The sequence below is a fragment of the Clavelina lepadiformis genome, chromosome 6 (assembly GCF_947623445.1).
Source record: "Clavelina lepadiformis chromosome 6, kaClaLepa1.1, whole genome shotgun sequence".
NCBI classification, from domain to species: domain Eukaryota; kingdom Metazoa; phylum Chordata; class Ascidiacea; order Aplousobranchia; family Clavelinidae; genus Clavelina; species Clavelina lepadiformis.
The window spans coordinates 6,575,965-6,602,726 of record NC_135245.1 but is presented as its reverse complement, the minus strand read 5'-3'; the positions used below and the strand labels follow the sequence as shown (position 1 = coordinate 6,602,726).

At 35.7% G+C, this 26,762-nt stretch overlaps 3 protein-coding genes across 3 annotated transcripts; 2 read left to right on the top strand and 1 right to left on the bottom strand.

Moving 5' to 3' along the window:
* Positions 1 to 1,589: 1,589 nt before the first annotated feature.
* On the top strand, positions 1,590 to 10,300 carry LOC143462351 (exportin-1-like). The gene is made up of 25 exons (XM_076960481.1): positions 1,590 to 1,841; positions 3,380 to 3,519; positions 3,616 to 3,717; positions 3,801 to 3,873; positions 4,068 to 4,290; positions 4,453 to 4,567; positions 4,738 to 4,912; positions 5,066 to 5,142; positions 5,229 to 5,384; positions 5,512 to 5,706; positions 5,794 to 5,932; positions 6,041 to 6,105; positions 6,213 to 6,330; positions 6,428 to 6,583; positions 6,936 to 7,099; positions 7,178 to 7,279; positions 7,478 to 7,615; positions 7,721 to 7,906; positions 7,984 to 8,106; positions 8,199 to 8,321; positions 8,412 to 8,529; positions 8,652 to 8,786; positions 8,921 to 9,077; positions 9,188 to 9,284; positions 9,620 to 10,300. The coding sequence occupies exons 2-25, from the start codon at positions 3,388 to 3,390 to the stop codon at positions 9,764 to 9,766; spliced, it is 3,216 nt and encodes a 1,071-aa protein (XP_076816596.1). The 5' UTR covers positions 1,590 to 1,841; positions 3,380 to 3,387; the 3' UTR covers positions 9,767 to 10,300.
* Positions 10,301 to 12,627: 2,327 nt separating this feature from the next.
* On the bottom strand, positions 12,628 to 17,472 carry LOC143461803 (abscission/NoCut checkpoint regulator-like). Its single transcript, XM_076959688.1, has 8 exons — positions 17,314 to 17,472; positions 16,649 to 16,818; positions 16,402 to 16,520; positions 16,005 to 16,144; positions 14,508 to 14,676; positions 14,211 to 14,342; positions 13,875 to 14,049; positions 12,628 to 13,519 (listed from the first exon to the last, which is right to left on the bottom strand). The coding sequence occupies exons 1-8, from the start codon at positions 17,371 to 17,373 to the stop codon at positions 13,327 to 13,329; spliced, it is 1,158 nt and encodes a 385-aa protein (XP_076815803.1). The 5' UTR covers positions 17,374 to 17,472; the 3' UTR covers positions 12,628 to 13,326.
* A 416-nt stretch (positions 17,473 to 17,888) lies between these two features.
* LOC143461802 (CXXC-type zinc finger protein 1-like) lies at positions 17,889 to 25,816 on the top strand. Its single transcript, XM_076959687.1, has 11 exons — positions 17,889 to 18,275; positions 21,980 to 22,197; positions 22,572 to 22,766; positions 22,997 to 23,165; positions 23,367 to 23,547; positions 23,659 to 23,825; positions 23,978 to 24,153; positions 24,406 to 24,577; positions 24,693 to 24,819; positions 24,926 to 25,077; positions 25,523 to 25,816. Exons 1-11 carry the CDS (start codon positions 18,052 to 18,054, stop codon positions 25,746 to 25,748), a joined length of 2,007 nt encoding a protein of 668 aa, XP_076815802.1. The 5' UTR covers positions 17,889 to 18,051; the 3' UTR covers positions 25,749 to 25,816.
* The last annotated feature ends 946 nt before the right edge of the window (positions 25,817 to 26,762 follow it).

Sequence of the window (26,762 nt, the reverse complement as noted above, 5' to 3'; positions counted from 1 at the left end):
AATTACTAACAAGATATGTTTTCAAGTGCAAACGGCTTTAATGCGTAAACTAGTTTAGCGAGACGTTTTGTAAGAGATGGTAGAAACTTGGAGTGGAAAATTTTAGAAAATAAGTCTCTTAAATCAACGATCTTAATATGACGATCGAACGATGACATTTGTAACCAACACTTAATAAAACTACGAAGTGACTATTTCACTGTATGTAGGTCACGCAGAGCCTGTTGAGATAGGCGGCTAGGAGAATGGGTATGCAAAAAGTTTATTTTAGCTATTTAAGGTTTTATTGGAGTTAAATTTAGATTAGAAGGTAGATTTAGGTTATTATGTAACAACATTTAAGCTAGGTTAACAAGCAACTGTGAAATATATAGCTTCCAACGCACAATTTTGAAATAGTGGCAGCCGAAAAACTATTCCATGAAACCATTCAGGTCACCAAATTTAATAACATATGGGCAACTGTTTTTGGCTCATTTTCGTTGTTATTATGCTGTTCATTGTTAGCAAATCATTTTGCTGATTACTACTATTTACCAGCCCAGGATTATAAAAAAATGCAGCAGCAAATTTCTCATCGCTATTAACATATAATTAAATCTATGACCCACTTTTGTTTTTTTTCCAGATTAAGGTCTTACATGTGACACATTTAGTTAAAAGGATCGCTATTCGCTATCCCTACTGCAGAGAGTAACTTATATCACAAAAAGCTTACTGCATTTGGTTCAGGATAACATCACGAACAAAAATACTTTTTATCAAGCTGTTGGACAATATCAAGTGAACGCCATTCAGCAGCTGCTTGTGATTACCGTCTCGACCACACCATTTTTTGAACAAAACTAAATTGTTCGAAAACTAGCCTAGTTATTTTTTATAGTTACTTGATAGAGCCAAGTGGAAAATGCCAAAACGTGACAAGAATGCTGTTACACAGGAGGTTGTTTTTCTTTTTTGTATGTTACGCGGAGCACGTATTCCACTGAGGAATACGTGCTAAAGTTGTTGTTCAAAGTTTGGTTATGTTATCATGGTAGTCTCTACACTCTACAGTATTGCTTGCGCAAGTATTTGAGTCATGCATTGATTTTCTATATCTCCATATGGCGGTCAGTCTTCGTCAATTTCAATAATGTAGACTGATTTATACATATATACTGTAGTAATCTTACAAACGACTTGTCTAAAAATAATTTTCAAGGAACTTGGAAGACGTTAACTACTGTCAGATTACTTAAAAAAAAAAAAAACGAACAATAGGCCTAATTTAAAACAACATAATGCCCTAGTCATTTTTTGTTAAGAGACCTTTGGCTTGACTTAACAATTTTTTAAAACTTAATCACATGGTAGAGTTTTAACATGGAAAATCACAAACATACTGTAACTGCAATCAGCTGGTTGAAGATAAACATTGTGGTTGGATTGGATGGTGAAAAATCACGTGACAATGACGTAACAATTACAAGTAGGCCGCCAAGCCATTGAAGGCGCGTGTCTGGTTGAGAAGAGCAAACCAGTATGAACCGGTCTGCCATACCGTACGTTTATCAACCTCACTCACACACAAGCGGGTTTCACAACATGTTTTTGTACTGTGATAGAATGAAGTCGGTTACTGTTTTACCATGATTATATTTAAAAAGTTGTGACTGTTTCAGGAACTGCAAGTTAATTAAAACTATTCCTGTTAGCCTGTCGCTAATTTTCACATTGGTCTTCTACTAGACTACTATAGAGTGTTGTGCGCTCGTGGCGCGGGAAATTTAAAGTTTGTAGCTTTTGAGAAAAGGCTTGCGCCGTTCAGTAACTCGAGAGAAATTGGATTGTAGCTCAGGGTAAGTACCATGGGTTTTCAATTTGTGCTGGGCATAAACGTTTTCCTATATAGCAGTGATGATTATTTTTTAAATTGTTTATTTTTCGCCATACAATGTGCGGAGCGAAAATAAGGATGCTAACCGTTGTAGTTATAGCACATTAAAACACATGCTCATGAACACTTAATGAACAGTAAAAAGTGGCAAAGCCCAAAGGCTTAAAACACGCAAGGGACCGGTAGCAGTAATAGAATTGTACTATAAGATAATACATTAGCATGGTAAACCAAACCCACAAAATAGTTCCTTTGGTACAATGTTGGCGTTTTACACGCTTGAACACTTTTCTAGCCTATTGGCAATAATTTTTTGATAAAACAAAGACTCATTAGACGCATTCAGCGCAAGAAAAATTATAACCATCAGTAAGTTATCAGCTGTTTCAAAGTCCCCGTGTAGTACCATAGTCCGTACATTGACTACAATATGTATTACAGGGAGAGCAAATTTATTTCATCACTGAACTTGTCTATCTTTGCTTACACAACCTTGATATAAGGCAAAAATGCTAAATAATAACGGGGATCGAATCTGATTTGTGTTAGGCTCTTTTGTTGCCATCACTTGCAGCAAATATAAGTATGTTCAGTCCAGTGGTTTCTGTTCAATTCCTACCCAAATGGAAATAGGGATTTCATTTTTTAACCCACTCTAAACTGTCAGTTGTAACTTTTCGCAGTTTTGGTCGTGCTGTTTTAGCAGCAAGTTATTATCATTATTTTCTTGCACGTTTGAAGTCTTTGTTCATTATTCCCATGCATAAAACGGTAGCAACTGCATTGTTTTTCTTTTGTTTCCACCGCACCAATGACGAAAAAACTATATACGGTATATTATTAGTTGACCCAATTTTCTATAAATTTAATTCAAGGAACTACTGTTCGCATAACTTACACTATTTTTAAAATCACTGTCGAAATCGAAGGGAACTGGAATGCGATCCGCATACCAACGACATCAAAAAAGAATGAGATAAAACGCAGTTTTTGCTGGCGTTTGCGATGACGTCATGGAATTTTTCAATGAGTTTTCCCATAGTTTAGCACGTGCTCGTATTGCGTTATTGTGTGTGCGTGCTTAGTTCGCTTTCGGGTGAACCACCTATAGTGTGTGCGAGAGCACGACGCATTTGCGTAGTAGCTTTGGTTGGTCTGTTGTAAACACAGATCTCGCAAAAGAAAAAAACTGACCTGTGTAGATTAGTCTAGTTGAGATAGAACCGGTATTCGTGCAGCTCAAAACCGGAAAGAGGCGGTATTTTCTTCATTCTAAAGCACTAATTCGAAGTCGTTTTCGATTAATTTGTTGATGAAATCTAAAACAGCCTTCTTTGGTTTTTTACCATACCTGCTTCTTTATGTCCAGCTTACAACATGTTCCAATCTCTACATTTGTAGTATGATCATGAATTACATTTTCCTTTTCACTGAGTATAAAACATTTACATTTTTGTTAAATATTTCTTCCTTTTCATATTTGATACTTTACATTTGTAGGTAGTATAATGCCTCCTGTAGCCATGTCGTTAGCAGTGACTCAGCAGCATGGTCAGCAATTGCTGGATTTTTCCCAAAAACTGGATATTTCTTTGTTGGACAATGTAGTTGGTTGCCTTTATAACGGCGAAGGACAATCGGTATGGCTGTAATTGTTTTACTTAGCCCTATAAAAAGTTAACATACTGTCAATATGTCTAATGTTCCTTTATCATGGTTGTCCATTTTGTATACAGCAACGAGTTGCTGAAAGTATATTGACTGCTCTCAAGGAGCACCCAGAGTCATGGACTAGAGTTGATACCATTCTTGAATACTCTCAAAATCAGCAAACAAAAGTTAGTTGTATTGCTGTATGTTTGCAGGTCACATCTTTCTAGTAAAAACTTTCAACTTACTGACATTACAACATTTATTACAGTATTATGCTCTGCAAATCTTGGAGAATGTGATCAAAACGCGATGGAAGGTTTTGCCGAGAAACCAGTGTGATGGTAAGCCCACATTTGGCGTGCTGGCGATTTATGTTTATAACATATTAAGATGTTTGCTCAGTCTTGTACACGTTATAATTCGTGCATCACTTCACTTTTTAATTTTTCTTGGCTAAGCTGACATGTGTTGGCTAAGGAAATGTTTGCAAACCAAAGTTTTTAGTTTTTACCAGATCATGTACTTTTCTTCGTAGGGATTAAGAAGTACATTGTTGCTCTCATTATTAAAACGTCATCTGATGCTGGTTTAAGTGAAAAAGAGAAAACTTATTTGGGCAAGCTGAACATGATCCTGGTGCAAATTCTCAAACAAGACTGGCCTAAAAACTGGCCATCTTTTATCAGTGACATTGTTGGAGCCAGTCGCACAAATGAGTCTTTATGCCAGAACAACATGATTATATTGAAACTGCTTAGGTGTGTAATAGTCTGTTTTCCAATAGTTTTTGTGTAATGCTTCGTCCTTCGATGTTAAAATTAATGGCTGTTTTTTTTTTGTCTACTGTAAAACAATAGTACTGTGTTAGGTTTTGGAAATAAAGCTCTTGACAATTAATCGTTTTAAAACATTATTTTTAGTGAAGAAGTGTTTGACTTTTCTCAAGACCAAATGACTCAAGTGAAAGCCAAGCATCTTAAAGACAGCATGTGCAATGAGTTTTCAGACATTTTTCAGTTATGTCAATTTGTCATGGTAAGTGCATGTGCATTTTTACCTGTAGTTGTAGCATTTAACTGTGTATCATCGCTATTATGTATACAGTACTATTATATATTACTCATATATTACACTACTGTGTAGTATATGTTGAAACTTTAGATGTATAAATTCAAAGTTAAAATTCCTTACTGCTTGTATTTTAGAACAACTCACAGAATGCCCCCCTGGTCAATGCCACTTTGAGTACACTCCTATGTTTTCTTAATTGGATTCCACTTGGTTACATATTTGAAACAGAATTAATTACTCAGCTCATTTATAAGTTTCTAAACCTACCAATGTTTAGAAATGTTACTTTGAAATGTCTCACTGAAATAGGTTAGTAATTTTAAGCCAGAAATTTTGTATTGACCCAATTTAATATTAGCCTGTACTTATAAATCGGTTGTACTAGATTAGGAAATCTTTCAACAAAATGCCAGTAATAGTTTTGGAAATTCGGATCTAACAAATCATTTATTGATTTTTTAGCTGGGGTAAATGTAGTCGGAAAGTATGATGAACAGTTTGTGAAGCTTTTCTCTCATACTATGCAACAACTGCGTCAGGTAAGATAACTAAGAATCTGAACTTGAATGTAGTGTTTCAAAACCATGTTTAGGGTGTTCAACATTTTTTTATGGTTAATGTGCAGATGCTTCCTGCGACTGTTAACATAAGAAACGCCTACGCTAATGGCGCCGATACAGAGCAAAACTTCATACAAAATCTTGCCTTGTTTTTGTGCACTTATCTCAAAGAACATGGTCAACTTGTAGAGAAAGACGAATTTCGCAGTGACTTGTTAAATGTAAGATCGTAGTAACTTATGTCAATGGCTTTGCAATAACTTAAGAACTTAAGACATAATGCAATATAGTTCCAGCTTTATCAGTTACCTTAAGCTAGTTTTTTTGCAAATGCGTATCATTTTAAAGGCTTTGGAGTATCTTGTAAAAATATCGGAAGTGGATGAAACAGAAATCTTCAAAATCTGCTTAGAGTACTGGAACTCTCTTTGTGCAGAGCTGTACAGGGAAAACCCTTTTTCACCTGGTACTACCATACCTATTTCAAATTCGGATACAATAATACCAGCAAGGCGACAAATCTATCTGTCAATTTTGTCTAAGGTATTTGGTGATTAATATTAGCAAATTTTGTAAACATCAGCTTTATTGAACGATGTGTAATTGCTGATAAATTTGTGATTCAATTAGGTTCGGCTTGTTATGATAAGTCGAATGGCCAAACCTGAAGAAGTTCTTGTGGTTGAAAATGAACAGGGTGAGGTTGTAAGAGAGTTTATGAAGGACACCGATTCTATTAATCTCTACAAGAACATGAGAGAGACCTTGGGTGAGCTTCTACTAAAAAATCAACCCTGTAGTGCAGTACATCATTAAATTTTTACATTTTTGAACTTAAACTCAATGTCTGTTTACTTATTCCTGTTCATTTTTACAGTTTATCTTACCCATCTCGACTACGTTGACACTGAAAGAATAATGACAGAAAAGTTACATAATCAGGTAATCCATTTAATTTAAACTGCTTGAACTTAAAAATTTAAAACATATATAAAAAGTTTAATTTGATGTCGTTCTCAGGCAGAAGTTGTAAAGGTTCATTGTTTCAGGTCAATGGTACAGAGTGGTCCTGGAAGAATTTAAATACGCTTTGCTGGGCTATTGGTTCCATCAGTGGAGCAATGCATGAAGAGGATGAAAAAAGATTTCTTGTCACTGTTATAAGAGGTTAGCAACGATGCTATTTAACAACTCCAGTCATGGATACAATGTGTTATTAAGTAGTTACTTAACTTTGTATTACGTAATTATATATTAATTTCAGATTTGCTGGGTCTTTGTGAGCAAAAGCGTGGTAAAGACAACAAGGCAATTATTGCTTCAAACATCATGTATGTGGTTGGGCAGTATCCAAGATTTCTTCGAGCACACTGGAGATTCCTTAAAACAGTTGTGAATAAACTGTTTGAATTCATGCATGGTAAATATATGCTAGAACTTATGTTTCCATCAGTCATGACATACATCATTGACACTTGTTTTTCCCTGTGATGTTAAACTTGCCTAGGAAGGGTTGGTGGAGCAAATTGAAATGACTTCCTTGCGAACTACAGTATTACTCCTTAACTCTTTTTCAGCGTCTTTTTTCACCCATGTTAGTCTCGTTTAGTTTGAGTAAAACTGAAAATAAGTTTCTTTTTGTCAGTTTACAAGGAAGTGGTTGATTTTGCTTTCCTAATGACACATGAGATTATGAGATCTGAGGGAGTTTCAAGCAAACTTGTTTCCAGTATTTCTGTGCATAGTCCGTTAAACATTAATTCACTTCACAGAAACACACGACGGAGTGCAAGATATGGCATGCGACACGTTTATCAAAATTGCGCAGAAATGCCGAAGACATTTTGTTCAAATGCAACCTGGTGAAGTGATGCCCTTCATTGAAGAGATCTTAACCAGCATCAGCACTATCATATGCGATCTACAACCACAACAGGTAAACAGCAGCAGTGTTTTTCTGGCAATGTTTTACTTATTTGGGGGCCTACTGTAACTAACTGTTTTCTGTTCACAGGTTCATACCTTTTACGAAGCAGTCGGTTTTATGATAAGTGCACAAACTGATCAGGTCGTGCAGGAACACCTTATCGAAAAATATATGTTACTGCCAAATCAGGTGGATATAATGTAACGATCTTTCGTAATACTATACGTTCTGTCTTTTACTTCCACTTAGGTAAAGTACTTACCGAGAATGGCTCGTATTCTTGTGAAACGCATGAATGATAAAACGGATATAATTTTTTACAGTATCAGTCATATTACGTACTATTAAAAAATATTCGTTTGAAAACGTGTTTTTCAACATTTGTAGGTTTGGGATAGCATCATACAGAAAGCAACAAAAGATGTTGATGTGTTAAAAGATCCCGCCACTGTCAAACAACTAGGCAGCATTTTGAAAACAAACGTACGTGCTGGAAAGGCAGTTGGACACCCCTTCGTGCAGCAGGTATAGACGTTGCACCAACATTTGTTAGCAATTTCTACCGGTCAACAGTTTCAGTATCGTTATCGCGTCTTAAATTATTCACATAAATCAACATTTATTTACCAGCTCGGTCGTATATATCTTGACATGTTGAACGTCTACAAGTGTTTGAGTGAAAACATATCGGCGGCAATTACTCAAAATGGCGAAGTTGTAATGAAGCAGCCTCTGATTCGAAGCATGAGGACTGTAAAAAAAGAAACTCTCAAGTTGATATCTGGTTGGGTTAGTCGAGCGACCGATCCTGATATGGTAAGAATTCCACACATTAAGTCCTTTGCTGCCTAATTTTTCAGTTGAAGTGTAATTTTTTTATTTGTTTTCTTTAGGTTGCAGAAAATTTTGTGCCACCGTTATTAGAAGCGGTTCTCATTGATTACCGTTCAAACGCGCCTGCAGCTCGCGAACCGGAGGTTTTGAGCACAATTGCGACAATAGTGAACAAACTTGAGGTAAGCTTTCATCGCGCACATGACCACAAAATTATGTCATATCTGCAGCTACGTCTTTTTTTGAGTTTTAGTTACAAAGATATATTTGGCAGGGGGCTATAACTAAAGAGATTCCGCAAATATTCGATGCAGTGTTTGAATGCACTCTGGAGATGATCAACAAAGACTTTGAAGAATTTCCAGACTACAGAACCAACTTTTTTCTGCTGTTACAGGTAAGGCCGCATAATATAAAAAAACATGCACAACGCGCCATTGACTTGACGCAAGGATTGCATGAGTGTCACCTTGTGTGTGTTTTACAGGCTGTTAACAACCATTGCTTTCCCGCGTTGCTAAACATACCCCAACCTCAGTTCAAGCTTGTCCTGGATTCCATTATATGGGCTTTTAAACACACAATGAGGAACGTAGCGCACACCGGTATGTTAAAGCGCAAGCCTTAGCGTGAAAGTCGAATTTGCTGAGTAATTGCATTGGTAGCATATTAATATACGGGTTATCGTTTGTTAGCTCATGTAAACGTGAACCGTTGTTATATTCAGGTTTGAGCATTCTCTATCAGCTTCTTCAGAACATCACATTGGTGGAAGGTGCGGCGCAGAGTTTCTATCAAATGTACTTCACTGATATCTTGCAACATGTTTTCAGCGTTGGTACTGATACCTCGCATACGGCAGGTAAAGCTTAATAATAAAATTGTTACATTGCTCAGCGTCATACAAAGTACCGTAGGCAATTTGAAACTGCATGGGCTGTCTGTTGACTTTTGTTCATACTGCAGAGTGACATTATCCAATATTTGTTGTTCCAGGTCTAACAATGCATGCCTCAATTCTCGCCTACATGTTCAACTTGGTCGAGCAAGGCAAAATCACTGTGCCCTTGCACCCAGAACAACCTGATAATTTAATATTCGTCCAAGAGTATGTCGCCAATCTGCTTAAAACTGCTTTTCCTCATCTGCAAGAGTAAGTACATTTTGCAAAGTTAGCAAAGTTAGTATAATGTTCTGCTTATTCCGAATTTCAAAATAGTTTGTTGTATAATTGCGTTATATATACTTTGTTCTGTTTCACAGTGCACAAATCAAACTCTTTGTACGAGGACTCTTCAGTCTCAACCACGATATAGCTTTGTTTAAAGACCATCTACGGGACTTCTTGGTCCAAATTAAGGTACGTTGATAATTATAATTAATTCAACTATAAATGTGTTACCCAAAGAAAGCCTTATGATGAAAAACTTGCCTAAGAGGGAGTTGTGGTGTGAGTAAGTAATCTCTTTGATCAGCAGTCAGCCAGAATTTTTTTCCTTCATATATGTGTAGTTGTAAGAAAGTTATTTGTTATCAGCGTTCATTTCAATACCTGTACTGTTTTCCATTGAGTTTACTTGTTCACTTCCCCATGATAATTGAGATTATGAGATCTGAAGGCTTCCAAATATATGTTTTGTGCTCCGTGGTTCATGTTGTGTTTTAAATAATTTTGTTCTAATTTTCGACTCTAAGGAGTTTGCTGGTGAGGACACGTCTGATCTTTTCCTGGAGGAAAGAGAAGCAGCTCTTATTAAAGCACAAGAGGAGAAGTTACGGACACAGATGGCTGTTCCTGGCATCGTGAATCCTCACGATGTTGCTGAGGAAATGCAAGACTGAGGCCGATGCTTAACGTCTATCTTGCGAACCACCAGATTCAAGCCCATCGGTAGCGTAAGAAGTCACCATCCATTGGTAGCACTGGGCAAGGAGGAATGACGTGGGACATACGTCACAATGTTAATACAAAGAGGGACTTTGTTGATACTGCTGTTATTCTTTGTCTACTTCAATCATCAATTCCTGCTTCAGCAAGACTGAACGAAATTGAAGTTAAAAAAACAAACTGAAAACTGGTTGCTGCTGCAATTTTGAAAGTTTTTTCTTTAAAAAATTTTTGTAAAATAGATAGTTTGCATTCAAATTATATTCTGTTTTTTTACAAGCCTGGCCTGAAATGTTGTATCGGTCAGGTTATTCCTAATGTTGTTGTGGTCTTGTTGAAATCTTGACTATTTCTGTGAAGCAGCTTTAAGTACGTTCGTTGTAATGTCAACCCGAGGAGATTGTTCTTTTTGTTTTATTTAGAATAGATATATGTTTCTTTGCCATTTCTGCTGGCATTTCTAAAAATAAACTTCCTCTGTAAGTCTTTCCCGACCTCTACAACATAGGCTAGTTAACGTTAGGTTAGAGCTTACGAGACTGCCACCAGTAGTAATGTTACCGATTAGGTTCGCTTGTATATAAAAAACAACCCATTTTGTGAAAATCGTCGATGGAATGGTGCAGAAGTCGGTGTGTGTATCAATAGTTTGTCATTGGTTTATTACCTGCAGCTGACTTGTAAGACACTAATCAAAATCGACCAACTAGTATTAGAAGATCATAGTTTTGCTGGTATATCAGATTGAAAATAACAGAAGCGAACTTCTGTATGGAAGCTTGGGGCATCATAAAGAACGGTTCTCTGCGTTTTCGTGTGTTAACTCCAAATGTTTTTTTTCTAAGATTTGTCATCGTTATGTTGAAAATATTCTTCCATTATCAGGTATATTATTCAGTATAATTCAACGCTACAATGGAAGCCCTAATGCGCTGAATTTTCATATAACTCATGCAACCTAATCTGTCTTGGTAAACCGCGGATTAAACTGAAAGTTGCTGTGTTCGAGTCATTTTGAGGTCTCAACCAAGACATGACTAGCGCCTGTTATTTTAAGGTAAAACTCACGTTTCGAAAAACCGTAGTGATAGGATAAAAACGTTGAACGTTAGTTTTATCATACATTCCATACTTTAATGATTCTTCACCGTAAAACTCTCACGTGGACTTCAGAACAAAACATTTAAGAAGTCGTAGAAAGGCTGGCGTGACACTGCAGTTAAAAGATTTCGCTGGTACAGGATTTTTGGGGACTTGAAATTTAGAACGGAATTGATTTTTTTAGGGGTGCAGATTCCAAGAATCGCATCAGATTGTGCCCATCTGGTCAGGATTAGCCGCAACATAATATATGCTTAGCATTGTATAGTAAAGTTTTGAAATAACTCTTATTGAAATTTTCAAAAGTTACCTCCCACTACTGTACTAACTTTTAACCACATTTTATAATCACTTGCGATACTTTTAAATGCTGCCTTATCAACTGTTTGAATTCCGTGGGGAGTTAGTTATAGTATTGGTAAGCTTGAACTACAGTAACATACTAACATCTTCGGTCATCTTAATGTGTGTGTAATATCATAGTCGGTCTTACTGAATAGTGCCAGTTATCAGTTTATACGACTTCATAACGCAGTAAGCAGCTTAGACTTCAACGTGGAATCTACAGAATTGACATATTTATGTCTATGGAACAGCAGGGCTCGTGAAGAACATTGGATTAGGGAAAATTGGCCAAAGAAAGTAGCATTTAAGATTGGTAAAAAGAATATTTTACGCTCTCCTTTGGCTAACCCAAACAATGCGTTACTCCATTCACTGCACATCAAGCTGGGATTGATGAAACAATTAAATCTTTAAATAAAGAAAGTGACTGCTTTGCATATTTGTGTGCAAACTTCCCTGCATTAAGCACTGAAAATTTGAGGGCTGGAATTTTGGATGGTTCTCAGATACGTCGTCTAACGCAAGGCAAATCTTTCCCACTCACCCTGACAATCCTTAAAAAATGCTTGACGGTCCGTTACAGCAATTGTGGAAAACTTCATTGGAAACTATTAAGCTCCTAATTATTACCACCTTGTCGAAGACCTGTTAAATTTTTAACAAAATTAGGGTGCAATGTGAGTAAAGGCACATTTTCTTCATGGTGATTTAAACTATTTTCCATAAAACATGGGAGCACTGAATGAAGAGCAAGGAGAGCACTTCCACCAAGACATAAAAAAGATACCAATGGCGTTGCAATACCAACATGATAGCCGACTAGCTATTGTTGGTATTTAAAACGAAAAGTTGTCAGTAGTAAGACAAGCACAGAAAAGAAAGTTTCAGACTTAGCAAACGTACGGTCTTTTCTGTTGTGGAAATGCAGTATGCCACCATGTTTTTTAAATTTTTCTTGCTTCTTTAACGTTTTATTTTCACCACTAGGCTTAGTATTTGTACTGGAAGGCCAAATCTTTGTGTATTGTTTCTCAATTACGTTTTGTAAGCTATATTTGGAAGTGAATGAGCTGAAGGTTTGTGTTCGTTGTTAAAATGCATATTAGCAACTCTATTAAAGTGTGAAAAGCGCAGCCCTCATAGGCACAAAATCTGACATCATTTTTGAAATCAGCACCTTAAAATTACCCCAAAAGCGCTTCTAAACCTCAATCACCATGAAGTTAATTTGTTATTCTTAAGCTGTGTTATTTGGGAAGCAACAGTAGATAGAAACATGTGTAATGGAAATAACGCAGTGAGATAAAACTAGCTGGCGCTTCCTTATGGCAACCCCTTGTCCTCGTTAATATACGGAGATAGAGGCGAGTGTAGTAATGGCTGTATATTGATTGTGAGGAACTTAAAAAAAAGAATTGACGATGCCTTAATTAAAACGGTAAAATTCCATAGTAAAAATAACTTCTGGTTACATATCAGTAAATGTAAATGTGCAGTTTGCAGCAAATTTACACACATATACAGACAGCCTGCTGTGTTTTTCAAAAATCCAATTGTAATGTGGTTAGTCCAGTCATTTGCCAAATTGCAATTTTATATAAACAAATTTGTATGGTAGTACAACACGCAAAAAAGTTAATACTATTAAGATTACAACAGTGCTGCATATAGATAAAATAAATCATTTCATTACTCCACGGAGCATACCACATTTAGGATTAATTCTCGAATGAGATTAGAGGTCAATTGACAAATTACATATTCAAGACACAAGAATAACAGTAACCGGGTGGAATGCAGTACAATTTTCAGCAAAATATTTTTACCTACCTCAAACGCCAACGAAGTCCGTAGTTTACAGTTGCTCCAGTTAACTGGTGTTGTCTTTTTAAATAGTGGTCTAAGCTGTTTTAAACATTTTCACAAATGACAGATGTAAAGAACTGTAAAGATCTAAGCTAAATGCTTGAAGTTCCTTAACAACTAAATTAAAAATTGTAGAGTATTCCTAATGATTACATTTGCACGATCCCCTTGAAGTGCAAGATAGTTTTCGGAGTCAGTAAGATCAAATGTCAACATTCTTTCCAACAAATTTTTCAGTTTTGTGACCTTTCATATCTGAGTCTTTGTGCGAGATCCGAAAACAAGTTTTACAAAACAGGTCTTCACAAGTTATGCAGCGAATGATTGCGTCATCGTTGCACATGAAACACCATGGAAATTCTTCCTCTGTGTCAGCTTCATTTGCCTTATGGTTCCTGAAACCCACATCAATAGTTCATGAAAATAGCATGGAACACTTTCGTGTATAAAACGTGATTAAGCACACAGCAAACTATTTGTAATTAAAAGGCATATATAAATATAAGCAGTGTTGTATGTTGGTATCTTTTGTCAACGGCATCAGTGTCAGAATCAGATTCTTCAGCAACTGGATTTATTTCAACATGAAGATATTATCAACATTAAAAATAATTACATTGCAGTTAATAACATCACACATATTAACATCAACAAAAAGTAAAGATAAGCTCCAGTGGAAACAGTTAAGCAGACACCACATTTGCTTGATAAACTATGAAACTGAAACAAAGAAAAATACTTCTTACTTACCGTGTAAAACTATTTCCTCCTTTGGCAGATGACCTTGAGGTCCGAGGAGCCACAGTGATTCCTTGTTCCACGAGGTTATATTCGAGTCTATCCTCCTCCAAGAGTTTCCGGATAAGATGACTGCTCTCTTCATCGATTCCACTGGTATCAAAATCTTCCAGAACGGATTCTTTAACTAAAAATATCAAGCCAGGTAGCTATCAATTCTTAACAAGTGGTGCATTGAATTATAACAATGTCAAACAACATGCACGGTAGGAATTTTATCTAATCAAATCACTGAATCATGCAAGTTCTGCAATTGTACATACATCAATAACTAATCAATATACAAACCAGCAGGTGCTGCAGTAAGCTGGGACAATCTATTCATAATTTTCTCATCAATGATCATCCCTTCTTTTTCTTCTTCCTGCTCTCTTCGTAACTCTGATCTTGCAAGTTCAATCAAATCATCAGAACTGGGATCTATAAAGATTTAACCGCTTTATGTTTCAATTTCAAATGAAGTGATACTGTCAAAGAATTAAGAGATATGAAAGCCTAAAATAATACTATACTATTATAATTAATAATCCTACTCATAGAGCAGGCCTACTAAAATCCAAATAGTTTTAAGCAAAATTAAATCACTTTCAGGTATCACTTCAGGATGAAAATTTTCGCTTGAATCTGTATATGGATTTTTTTGCTCTTCCATTAAAATTTCCTCGGTGTACTGACGGATGAGGCGTTTTACCTGCTTCGCCTCGGAGGATCCAGTCTCTTTGGAGGAGTGTGGTTCATTGTCACTTGGTCGCTTCTAACCAAAGTTAAAATTCGCACAAAATATATTAGGACCACATACCATAATGTTCAAAGATGAGGCTAAAATTAGTAGTGGCTCCCAAGCAAGTTATTTTTCAAATTTAACTTTGCTGTACGCAGGTTCATGTGTTTCAAACACCTAATAAAATCATACCTGATCACATTAGATAAGAAATACAGTATAGATGGTGAAAGCTTGTTATTTTGAGTTAACCAAAAATTTATATTTGACGAAATGGATTAATGATAAACATGTGTCAATCGAACACAAATGTTGACCAATTTAATTATTTGTATGATCGAATGTCAAAACAGTAAAATGTTTGCAACTTGCAAGAATTCTTAGTAATTGTGTAAAAGCAAAAACAGACTGATCTATTAACCAGAAGCGTGACAGTGAGGGGCAAGTCCAAAAACAAATTAACATTCAACCAATAAAAATTTGTCAGTATGTATACTAGAGTAATAATATGTAGTTGTTATCCATTAATTGTCAAAAACGTGTTGCAAAAACACAAATCAATGACATATGTAGTGGTAATTATGATAAAACAATGTACATGACGCTTTTATTTCAACCAACTCGGAATACAATATTTTATGTGGGTGATAAGGAATATATATGGCTAAGCATATGTAAATGTGTAACAGGAATATCTTGCGTTAATTAAGCCTAACCTAGTTTTTGCATTTATACTGGTGAAGGTAGATGTTAAGCTACAGCCCGTTGAGCTCAGCTTAACTGTTGGTGCTGGACTAGTCTGACACCAGCAATTAAGGTAAAGACATAAAAGCCATCAAGCATGTTGGACTTACATTGTGACATCATAATCGTACCCACTTCCACCATAATTAGCAGCAAATTTGCCAAAAATTTTGGCAGTAACTACTAGAGATAGGCCGATACAAACCCAAACTTGAATAGATTTGCCGAAAATAACTTGTGTCGAAAATTTGGGCAAACACAAATACTAACAATGGCAAACCCGAATACAACACTACTTATAAATTTATCAACTTCGGTCTGAAATATGATTTCTTTTCCTGGCTAAGCTAAGCTAGAGTCAACATTCCTTACTGAAAATCATTTACTTGGATTTTGCTTTTCAAATCAATACTTGTACATTCATTTTTAGCAATTTTGTCAACATTTGTTTTTGGATGTGCTTCTCACTTTAAGCATCCATGATTCAGTTGCTCATTAGGTACTTCGCACGAATATCAAAACAGTAATTCTGAAAAATCCAAATCTTTTTCAATTTGACACATCTCTTTTTATAACAAACTTCCACTTCTTATACAATTCCCATTATAGTAACTTACTCTAATGCTATGTACTCTTATGGCAGGAGGACGTTCTCCTTTAAGTTTGGCTAAACGATATTCCAGTTCCTCCATAGTCATATTGGGCTCGGCAGAACAAAGTTTTTGCAAACGATCTTCAATTTCATCAACTGTCAGATCTGTAAAAGTACCACAACCTTATAGAGGTATTTCAAAACTAACTCTATGCTGTTGAGAGACAGGCTGAGAGATCCTAAGCCAGGTTAAAGAGGTTACACAATACACAACAATTTATGATGTTTAAAAGGAACCAACTCTGCATTTTAGAATCTTGACAACTACAATTCAACCTTCTGTACATTAGTTATACCTTATAATTTGTATGATAACTACTTTAGCCTTCCAAACATTTTTATGCTTTTTATATTTTCATAACCTTTCCTATCACATGATTTTTTAAGTTTTTCCAGTCGTTCCATTATTCTCTCATCAGCTGGATCCACAGCAGGTGTCACGCTCTCTTTGTCTTTAATCTCTTGCTTCCTTGCAAGCTCCCTGTTAGAGAAGTATGTCAATAACAATAACCCACAAGTTATTTTGTGGATTGAGTATACATTCACTTTATGGTAAAACAATTTAGTCATGTTTCATCAATGTTCAGTATATTAAACATTTTGATGCACCTTTTGAAATTTGCTGGAGGCGATACCCTTCCACTGTGGCTCGGTTTTGACTGGTTAGCATTATAACAAGACTTGCAGACAGGTTGTGGCATTGGTCCTAAGCCTGGTAACACAACATTGTATGATAGACAACCCTTGCAAGCTGTCCGTTGACACTTCTTGCAGTCATGCTGAAAGTAATTTATATTACTATACAAATAATATAATATCATATATTTGTACTTCTATTTGTGCACAGCATCAGGATGCTTTTGCATATTAGACCTCAGCTAATCAAATTGTGACGTCGTTTGGTTGTTCACTGGCATACTAGACCCAATTCTTTGTTTAATTATTATAGATTGGCCTTCAAATAACATTCAAAATTGTTTATTTACTATAAATCAGTGTGAAGATAAAAAGTTCGGCGTGAACCAATGTTGATGAATCTCGTGCGTGTAGGTACCCTACTTTTCACTATGGCATCACTGTATTGCCATACCATACATATTGCTATACTATCCTGAAGCCGAGTGGGATTCTAGGTTTAGGGCACAAAGTTGTTTAAACGAAAAAACTTGGCCAAAATACAATCAAAAACATGTACTTGTACTGTACTGAAATTGCAAAACATGTACTGTACTGAAATTGCAAAATTTTATAGCAAAATCAACTCATAGACTCACCTGTTTCTTGAAAAAGCCGAACTTATTGGCGCATTCAAAGCATCTGTCTGGGCCAGACATTTTGTCTCACGAGCAAAAAATATTTACAGTTTCAAGAATAATAAACTACTTGTCTCTTGGTCTATAACGATAAATAAGTCGGCAAATTAGGATTTTAAGCAAACACATTTGGTAACAGAAATACAACAGAACAGGGTAACGGTGCCAAGGCGGGCACCTCTCATCAGCACACTAACAGCAACGCATCGCAAAGATTGATGTTTTGTTGTCATATGATGTTCACCAGTGCGTACCGATTACAGGTCACGTGACTGCGTAAGTACTATTGACGCGGTAATAACTTGGGTAAGTTGGGTATGAGTCTTTGTAAAGCTGAAGAAAGAGGTTATAACTTATAAGCACTCAATTAAATATATATCATGCCAAGCCGATTGTAGCTGACCACTGAATTCTGATTTAAGGTTAGCAAAATGTGACGTAGATTTACGCTATCTTCAACATAAATCTACATCGCATTCCTAAATTATGTCTTGTTATTCAGCAACGAACGTACTGGTATTTTAGTAAAGCGATGTTTATATCTTCACCATATAGCCATTAAGTTTTGTTTGCAGTCAAGAATTGTCTATTAACTGACCAACTATCGGCTTGTGGCTGAAAAATAAGAAACATTTTTATGACATCACTTGGTGGTGAAAATAGAAAAAAAGTGCTGCCGATAAGACGAGTTGATATGTAATGGAAGAGGTAAGGAAAAAAGAAGCGGTGCTTCATCACGACATCGCCCGGAGGTTCGAAGTTCCAGAACGCAAAGTGAAGCTGGCTAAGTATTTGGATACCAATAAACCAAGGAAGACGACTTTCAAGATGAGCGACAGTGATGCTGTCGATTCCGTTTACTGCATCTGCAGAACTTCGGATATCGAGCGTTTTATGATAATGTGTGATGAGTGCCAGGAATGGTAAGCAATGTCTGGTTATTGTAGCTTCACTTTAGTTTTACCTGCTTTGTTTAGTCAATCACAACAACGAATACTAACGTATATTTTGTAGGTCTAGGGCAAAACACAAAGCACACAACCACATGATGCATTTGTATGTAAAGTAGGTCTTTGCAACTCATATTATGACGTCACTTGGCTGTAAACTTATATACTACATCTCTGCTACCCAATTGAAACTGTGCTGTCACTTTTATATTTTACAAGTCTGATCTCATTGTTTTTTGGATCTAAGCAGACTAGGCTTATAGTATAGATCAGGGGTGGCCAACCAGTCAGAGACTAAGAGCCTCACTTCTTACTGTGTTAACCGCAAAGAGCCACATTATACACATGAATATCACCCCGTCTCTTCCTCACTCACATACACACCTTTGTTCAACTACGTTTATTGTAAATGTTACACACAAACATGAAAATGACAGAAATTTACAAGTCATTTATACGGTCATTTACACTGTACAAGCTAAAAAACACAAATACAATATGAACGAAAGAGCCGTATAATACTGGGAAAAGAGTCGCATGCGGCTCGAGCCGCGGGTTGGCCAGGCCTGGTATAGATCAACTGAATAAAGTTATATATATACTTATCAATAACATGCTTTTGTACACTTGTCGAATTGGGTTTGTTTGTGTAGATATCAACAGTGCACGGATGTAACAACAAAATGTAGTGATAATTCTTACATCCACAAAGAATCTTTCAGTTTTTTCTTTTGTCTGTTCATTTAATGTAACTCATTAGTCTTTCTTTAGCAATGGACACTTTTGTGAAACAGTCACTTTGATGAAATTAATAACAACTGCACGACAAAAAAATGGTTGGAATTTGCTAAGTTTTATGAATAAAGACTGGTGTAACTAGTACACAATCATTGTTGCTTAAATATGCATGATGTGGTGACATAAATGCTATCTGTTTGTCTTTCCTGTCACCACCATGTCCATTGTTGATATTAATATTTGCTTACAATTGTTTCAGTATAATTTTTCTTACTTAGCAAATGTTGTTTTACAGCCAGTTTCAAATCAATTTGGAAAATATTAATTTTGCTTCATACCTAAATAATTTTCAGCACAGGTTGAAACTGTTTGATAGTTTAGAGGTGGGAAAACTCAACACAGAGACCACGTTAGGTATTTTATTTTCACTAGCAGGCCAAGCAAGCCTTGATGCCACCATTTCAACTCAATCCTGCATTCCCAAGCCTGTAGAATACTTTGCCCATTGTCTATAGCAGGGGTCGGGAACCTTTTTGGCGAAGGAGCCATGAAAGCCACATATTGTTAATTTTATTTCCGTTAGAGCCATATAATATTTTTCAACACTTAATGCAACTAACGTGTGCATTTTTAAGCAAAACCAACTATTTTAGACAACGGTAAATGTCTGAATTTACTCTTTAATAACATGCTAATTACTGTTAATGCGATTTCTGGTGCTGCATGGTACAGAAATTACAAAACTACAAATAACAGAAAAGTTTTATTCGTAACAATTGTGCTAAGAAATGCCAGCTTAGATTTATCTGCGAGCCAGATGCCGTCATCAAAAGAGCCATATCTGGCTCGCGAGCCATAGGTTCCCGACCTCTGGTCTATAGCCTAGTGCAGCATCCAAAATTGAGCTGAATGGATGCCCACTGGGCACTCATTGTTTTTCCAGGAACTTTATTCAATGCTTTACCTCACAATGTGATTGTGGGGCATGACCAATGTCTTGATAATGCCATTGTTAAGTTTGCTCTGTACCAGTCCATGATAAGAACAGTATAAACAGCATGAAGAAACTGAAAAAATTAGTTCAAGCTCTAAAGAAATTGGCAAAGGCAATGAAGGGAAAAATAGGCACTTTTTTATAGAACCTTCAGGGTAAAAAGAAATTGAAGTAATGATTTTTGTCTGCAGATTTACATAAGGTTATTGTGTAGGCCTACAGATCATACTTATGTATAAGTATGATGTAGTTGGACAGTAAATTGTGGTGGTTGCCTGAATAATATATATATGGACAGCAATTCTGTTATACGAAGTTCTAGTGAATTGTCTTTTTTGTATTTAAACAAAGCGATTTAAAAAGGTAAGATAATAGGTTCTCTTGTACTTTTGCGCATTTTTTTGACATGAAGACTTGAACGGAAAGGATTTATGAGGTACTAGAGAAGAACTATTGCGGCATAATAATTTCTGCAGAAGTTAAACCTGATATGAAAAGACAAAAGTAAAGGAGACTAAGTTATTATAAGTAAGAATCAACATGGACAAAAAGACAGAACAGTAAGGGCAGATACAATGGCTAAGGAAAACCTACAGTTAGGCTACAAAAAGAAAATATTACAACGGAGGATTTAGACTTGTACAAGTTTTTGACTTATTGCAGAAAACGTTAGTTGGTATCAGTTGAATATAAACCCTTTACAATGTGAAGATGTACTTGTTAAATGTTCTATCTATCAGAGCCATCTCAGACAAAAGCGAAATTAAGGTGTTCAAGAATATGCTCTTCAAAAAACTTCGCTTGATATGGTACCACAATCTTTATCCTCAGACTTCAAAAGTCTTTGCATGACTTAAACTCAGTGTTAATTCCACATCACTCAAGCCCTGGCTGCCGAGCATGTCTTTGTGCAAGTTCTGGTGGACACTGGACACACATTATCTATTTAGATTTTTAATTTTTTGTTGCATTAAATTGTGTGCTTAACAAAAAATGGATTTCAAAATGTGTAAATTTTGTTATTGTTACTGTATTCTGTAAATCAACTTTGTACCCCGCACGCTTGTTTCGACTTGTCAAATTGAGGCATCCAACTTTTTTTGGGGTCACATTTTCGAATATATTATGCCAAATAAGACCCATTCAGCCGCAGTTTACCTATTGTTTTCTTATTTAAAAGTTAGCTGTGGTCATTATTAAAGTTAATTTTAATTAATGTTATTAATGGTCTTTGTACTGACTCTAAAACAGAAGACGCAGCTAAGAATCTAAATGTTGTATCTTTGAAGTTCTTCACTGCCACGGCGGATACAAAGCTAACATGAATAGTATTCTTTCCATTTCAACAACATTCTTTTTAATTTATTTCACTTTGTGTAATAAAACTTTGTTCAACTTTACAATGATTTTGTTTCTTTGGCCATGAAGGATTAGCATATGGGCGCCAAAACAGACCTTACAGGTACTTCAAAAAATTTGGTGGGCTTCATGCAGCTCTGCACAGTTATCTCCTCCTAATATTGTTGTTTGAATTTGAGATTTATTTTGTATTGGTCCATAGGCAAGAATTAGTTCTAGTCAGATATAACACCAAGGAATGTTTACTCAGAAGTATTTTAGTCTGGTAATTTTAAATATTAAATATATTTTCAGCTGATGAATATTGTTGTACAAATGGAGCCAGTTTGGCAATTGATTGTTATCTAACCGTAATAAATACCAAGAATAACATATTTAAATTAAGTATAAAACTGTTATAAATTAAAGAGTGAATTATGTTGTTCAGTTAGCACTGAATATAGTCAGACCGATAACATACATAGAAACCCTACTACCCTTTGAATTGCTATAATTAAGCAAACACACATCTGTTATAAAAATAATATACTTAATAATTTTCCACCTACTGTTTTATTTAACATTTTAACTAAGTTTGTGTTTAAAGGTTTCATGGTGACTGTATCAAAATTACGGAAAAAGAAGCAAAGCATATAAAATATTTCTACTGCAAGTCATGTCGTGTGAAAAATCCATTTCTTAGAATAAAGTATCGCAAATCTAAAAAGAAGGACGAAAAAGAAAGAGAGAGGCCGGATAAAAGACGTCCTATGAAAGATAAAAAGAAAATCGACAAAAAGGAAAAATTAAAAAAGAAAATCTCAGGTTTTTATAAATGTTTAAAAGATTAATGTCTTTTTTCGTCTTCGAAAGACAGAAATTTGGATTATTTTGCATAGGATATGAAACATTTTGTGTCAATTTGAAGCAAAAAGTTATTTATTTGCTTTTATCTTATTTAGTTTATTATTTTTTGTTTTTCTTAGTTGTTTTCTTGTTTTGCAAAAGTTGATTATTAGTATTTTACTACTATTACTATTTACTGTTGAGTAACAGTAGCACTATCATTACAGTAATAGTACTATTTTATGATAGTACTATTTTATTAATATCATGAAACAATTTAAATCCAAAACTTATAGTTAGAATATTTATTATTAAAAAGCTCTTTCATATGATTTTCTTACTTACTTTGACAGACGTCCATAAATCCGCATCCACTCCAGCATTATCGGAGCTTTTAGCAAAGAGTGGAAAATATGAAAGAGATGAGGCCTGGGAGCCAGCTGCATTAACTTCTAGGAGGTCGTCAATGCAGGAGAAGAAGCACTCAACTATTAAAATATACAGTTCTGACGAAGATGATAAAGTAGATGTTGTTGTCCCAGCTCCAGGTCTGTTGCTTTTTCTAAACTTAATGGCTCATTAATGTCAAGTGTATTTATTTCACTATTTTCAGCTTAACATGAAGAAAACGGTATTTTTTGTTTTTAAAATATTTAGCATCTAAATTAGCAATGCTTTTCAGTATCTTTCATCTTAGAAACTAAAAAGGTTACTCTTTTGTTTACCATTTAGATTTATTATTGTGTGTTGTTTTTGAATAATATCTGCTAATTTACAGCCTTAGAAAAAGACTTGGAACATCAAAAGAAAGATGCACAGGGGGAGGAATTGGTGAAGAAAGAATCGTTAAGTTTGGTGGATGCTGAAGTAAAGAATGAAGCTGACTTGGTGGACAAAGATGTAACTGATCATAATATTTCAATGAAAAAGGGGAAAAATAAGACCAAGTACATGACAATTTTTCTGTATTTGTATTGTTTTAAAACTAGAAATCATATACCAATATGTATAATTGTTTTGCAAAATAATGTACAAGTTCTAAGCCTCCTGTAGTCTTTGTAGATTGATGTACAATATATTGATACACATGAGCATGTTCTGCTAGTAGTATTCTCATCAGTCAATGTGGCATAATAACTTCCTTTTAGAAAGCGATGTGGGAAGTGCGAAAATTGTTTAAGAAAAGAGAATTGTGGTGTCTGTGATATATGTTTTGATCGCGAGCGCTTCGGTCCCGCGAGCAAGCCAAAAAAGTGTCGATTACGCAGGTGTTTAAACAAAAAAAGCAAGAAATCAAAACAAAAATTCAAGGATGACCTAAAACGAAAGGTACCAAGACTATCTTGACAGTTGTTTAAGAACTTTGAAAATATCTTCTGCTAAAGATCATATTTAAGATTTTGGTCATTTCTTTTGAACTTTTTTGACTGTTCATTATAGGGCGGGAGTAAAACTGATGATATGGGACCTGTAAAATACCTTAAAACTGAAATTCCTCAGTTCACCTCTCAGAATATGTTTCGAAACATGATGTTGAATGACGGCTATGGTGCAACTAAGCAATGTTTTGGGCCTGGCTGCACCAATTCTGCTACCCCTTCTTCAAAGTTAGTATCTTTATCATCAGTAAGAATTTTGTTTTTACTGTCATGCTACCAGACAATGCTTTGGATTGTTGAAGCTTGCTTTTCTAGAAGAAGAGTTTGTTGTAATACGTCTATGTTTGGTGTATGATTTTGGTTTTTACTTTTTTGCTAAGGTATTGTAGCGAAGCGTGTGGTAGGCGGTTGGCCAGGGATCGTTTATATCACATTTTGCCACAACGAATCCAGCAATGGAACAGCACACCGACGGTTGCCAACGATACTGGAAGAGTAGAACTTGAAAGAATACGAAGCAGAATGGTGCAGGCCAGAAATGAGCTGGAAGCATTAGGTAAGCTCTACAGTGTAGTTCTTAATATATGTTTAGGCGTCATTTCTACCTTCATCTGACAAAAGATAGCACATTGGACAAAATGCCGTAATGTGCGACGTTTATGCTCATTGAATAAGATCCTTAACGCAAGAAGTTTAGCCACTCACGCCGAAATAAAAATGAAGAAATTTCGCTGCACAATAATCTATTTGCGGATTCATTTATTGAAACGGCGGCGCCCATTTACTCATTACCACGTTTGCTTCCTAGAACAAAAATTTCGCAAGCTTGAGTCGATCATAGCTGCCGGAAAGAGCTTGACCATCGATAAGAAGCAGAGTGACCACGATGAAGAAAGCGAGGGAGACAGTGACCAATCCATTTACTGCGTAGTTTGTGGTCAAACAGTCACTTTCAAGAACGCTATAAAGCACATGGACAAGTGATTACTATTTTGTTGTGCAGTATTTTGAAACCAGTTACAGCCAGATATCTCTTGTCTACACTTGGGCACTACATAGTTATGCATTAAATCAAACAAAACATTTTATCTGCAGATGCTACATAAAAATCGAGTCGCAGATGTCATTCGGTTCGGTCTACCCGACCCGTATAGAAGGTTCTCAGCGTCTATTCTGCGACGTGTACAACGAACAGCAGCAAACCTACTGCAAACGATTGCAAGTAAAAATTTTCAGAGAACAAGATAACTTTCTAATTGCGATGTCAAAACCAAAATGAGAAGCAAACGTTTTATGTAACTGTGAAAATATTACGTATCTTTCTTCAGGTGTTATGCCCCGAACATACCAAAGAACCCAAAGTTGCCGAAGACGAGGTCTGTGGCTGTCCTTTGAGTTGTGATGTTTATGGTCCAAGTTCGCCATCCAAACCATCTCACTTTTGCAGACTTGCCAAACGTAAATGCAACAAACATTTCAAGTAAGCACACGTCTTTTTAATCACTGGATAGCGTTTATTTTTTAAGTTGACTGGTTACGTACTTCCTGTTGGTCACTTCAACGTTGCTGAGCGCCCTTAACAATTGGCGCTTATTCATCCCCTCCGTTACTATCCCAGACCGCCGTACATGATAGACGCTCGAATTCCTCAGAATAAACAGTCTTTCCAGTCTTTCTAAATCTTCTTGACAACGATATATTTTATTTTTCATCTTATATTTGAGTTGTTTGTTGAATGATGATGTACAGTTATTTATAAAGATCACGTTTGATGTCTTTTTTTATTGGACATCATCGTCGTATGTAGGATTGTAGGTCCCATTTCTGCTGTTGTTAGCCACTAGCCGTACTCAATTTGTATCGTGCCATTCCATATCGCAACATGAATAATACTTCTATCGCTGAAAGTTGATCCTTTGTTTTAGATGGGAGACAATGTACAGAGCGGAGGTCGATCTTCAACGTATAAGGCAGTGGCTCAAAATCGATGAAATTTTTGACGAAGAAAGAAGAATTAAAACAGCAATGGCGAGTCGTGCGGGTGTCGTCTCCCTGCTCTTGCATCAAACTATAGTTCACGACCCTCACTGTGCAGATATGCGCACTAAGCCTTCCGTCAGCAAAAAGCCGGCCTACAGGCTGCTGATATAACGATTGGGAATTTTTTTAAAATTATTGTGTTGGTTGTTGACAGGCGTACACAATACACAAGGGACCTTAGAGACTAATACACGAGTTAGAGAGAAATTACCAGGTTCTTTAGTGATCCTAAAAGAAAATATGGTATTTTGAAAGTTGTGAAACGTTAATGCATTAATTTACTGATTGGATTTTCTGTGGCAATGGTGCTACGTTAACTAACCTTTACTAAGACATTATGAGAAGGTAGCGATTAATGATTAAATAAGACCAGTGTTGGTTAAAGTAACCATATAAGTTACTAAAGTAGAAGTAACTTTTTGTTACTCCCGAAAAAATCTACTCCAAGTAGAAGTATTGCTGTTGAAAACTACTCATGTTTGAAATAAAAAGTAGAACATTTCAAACTACTCAAGTGAGAAGCATTTTTAGAAGTAGTTTATTTATGGACCTAAAGTATGAGGTTGTGAAAGCATAAATTACTGCGAGCTTGATAAAACAATACAACTGCAGGGAAATGCATAATTTTATGAAGATAAATAGTTCCAGACATACTTTTGTCCTTCGTTGTAGACTGTATATAAACACTTTGTGCAGATGTGATTGCAAATGAACATTACTGCAAATTATCTTCATACCATGACCACCAAGTACCCATGAACAAAACCACCAAACTAGCCAAAGTAGAAGAAAGCTACTTAAGTAAAACTACTACGTTACTGGCCAAGTGGCCATCACTGAATAAGACTTAAAACGATTGCCAGCTTAAGCGTCTCGAGTCTTATTATTGCCTTCATGATTAATAACTAACCAGTAACAACACATCACAACAATAATGTATGAGTAGCATAATTTAATTTCCATAATATATCTTGTAAATAGCACACGACACGACTGAGCTTCAATGAATAACACACACCAAATAGCACATCAGAACAAGAATGAAGCAAGCATAAAAACATTGAATATAACCAAGGATACTAATTCATATTATCGGTTCGGTAAATGAGTTATTACTAAAATATT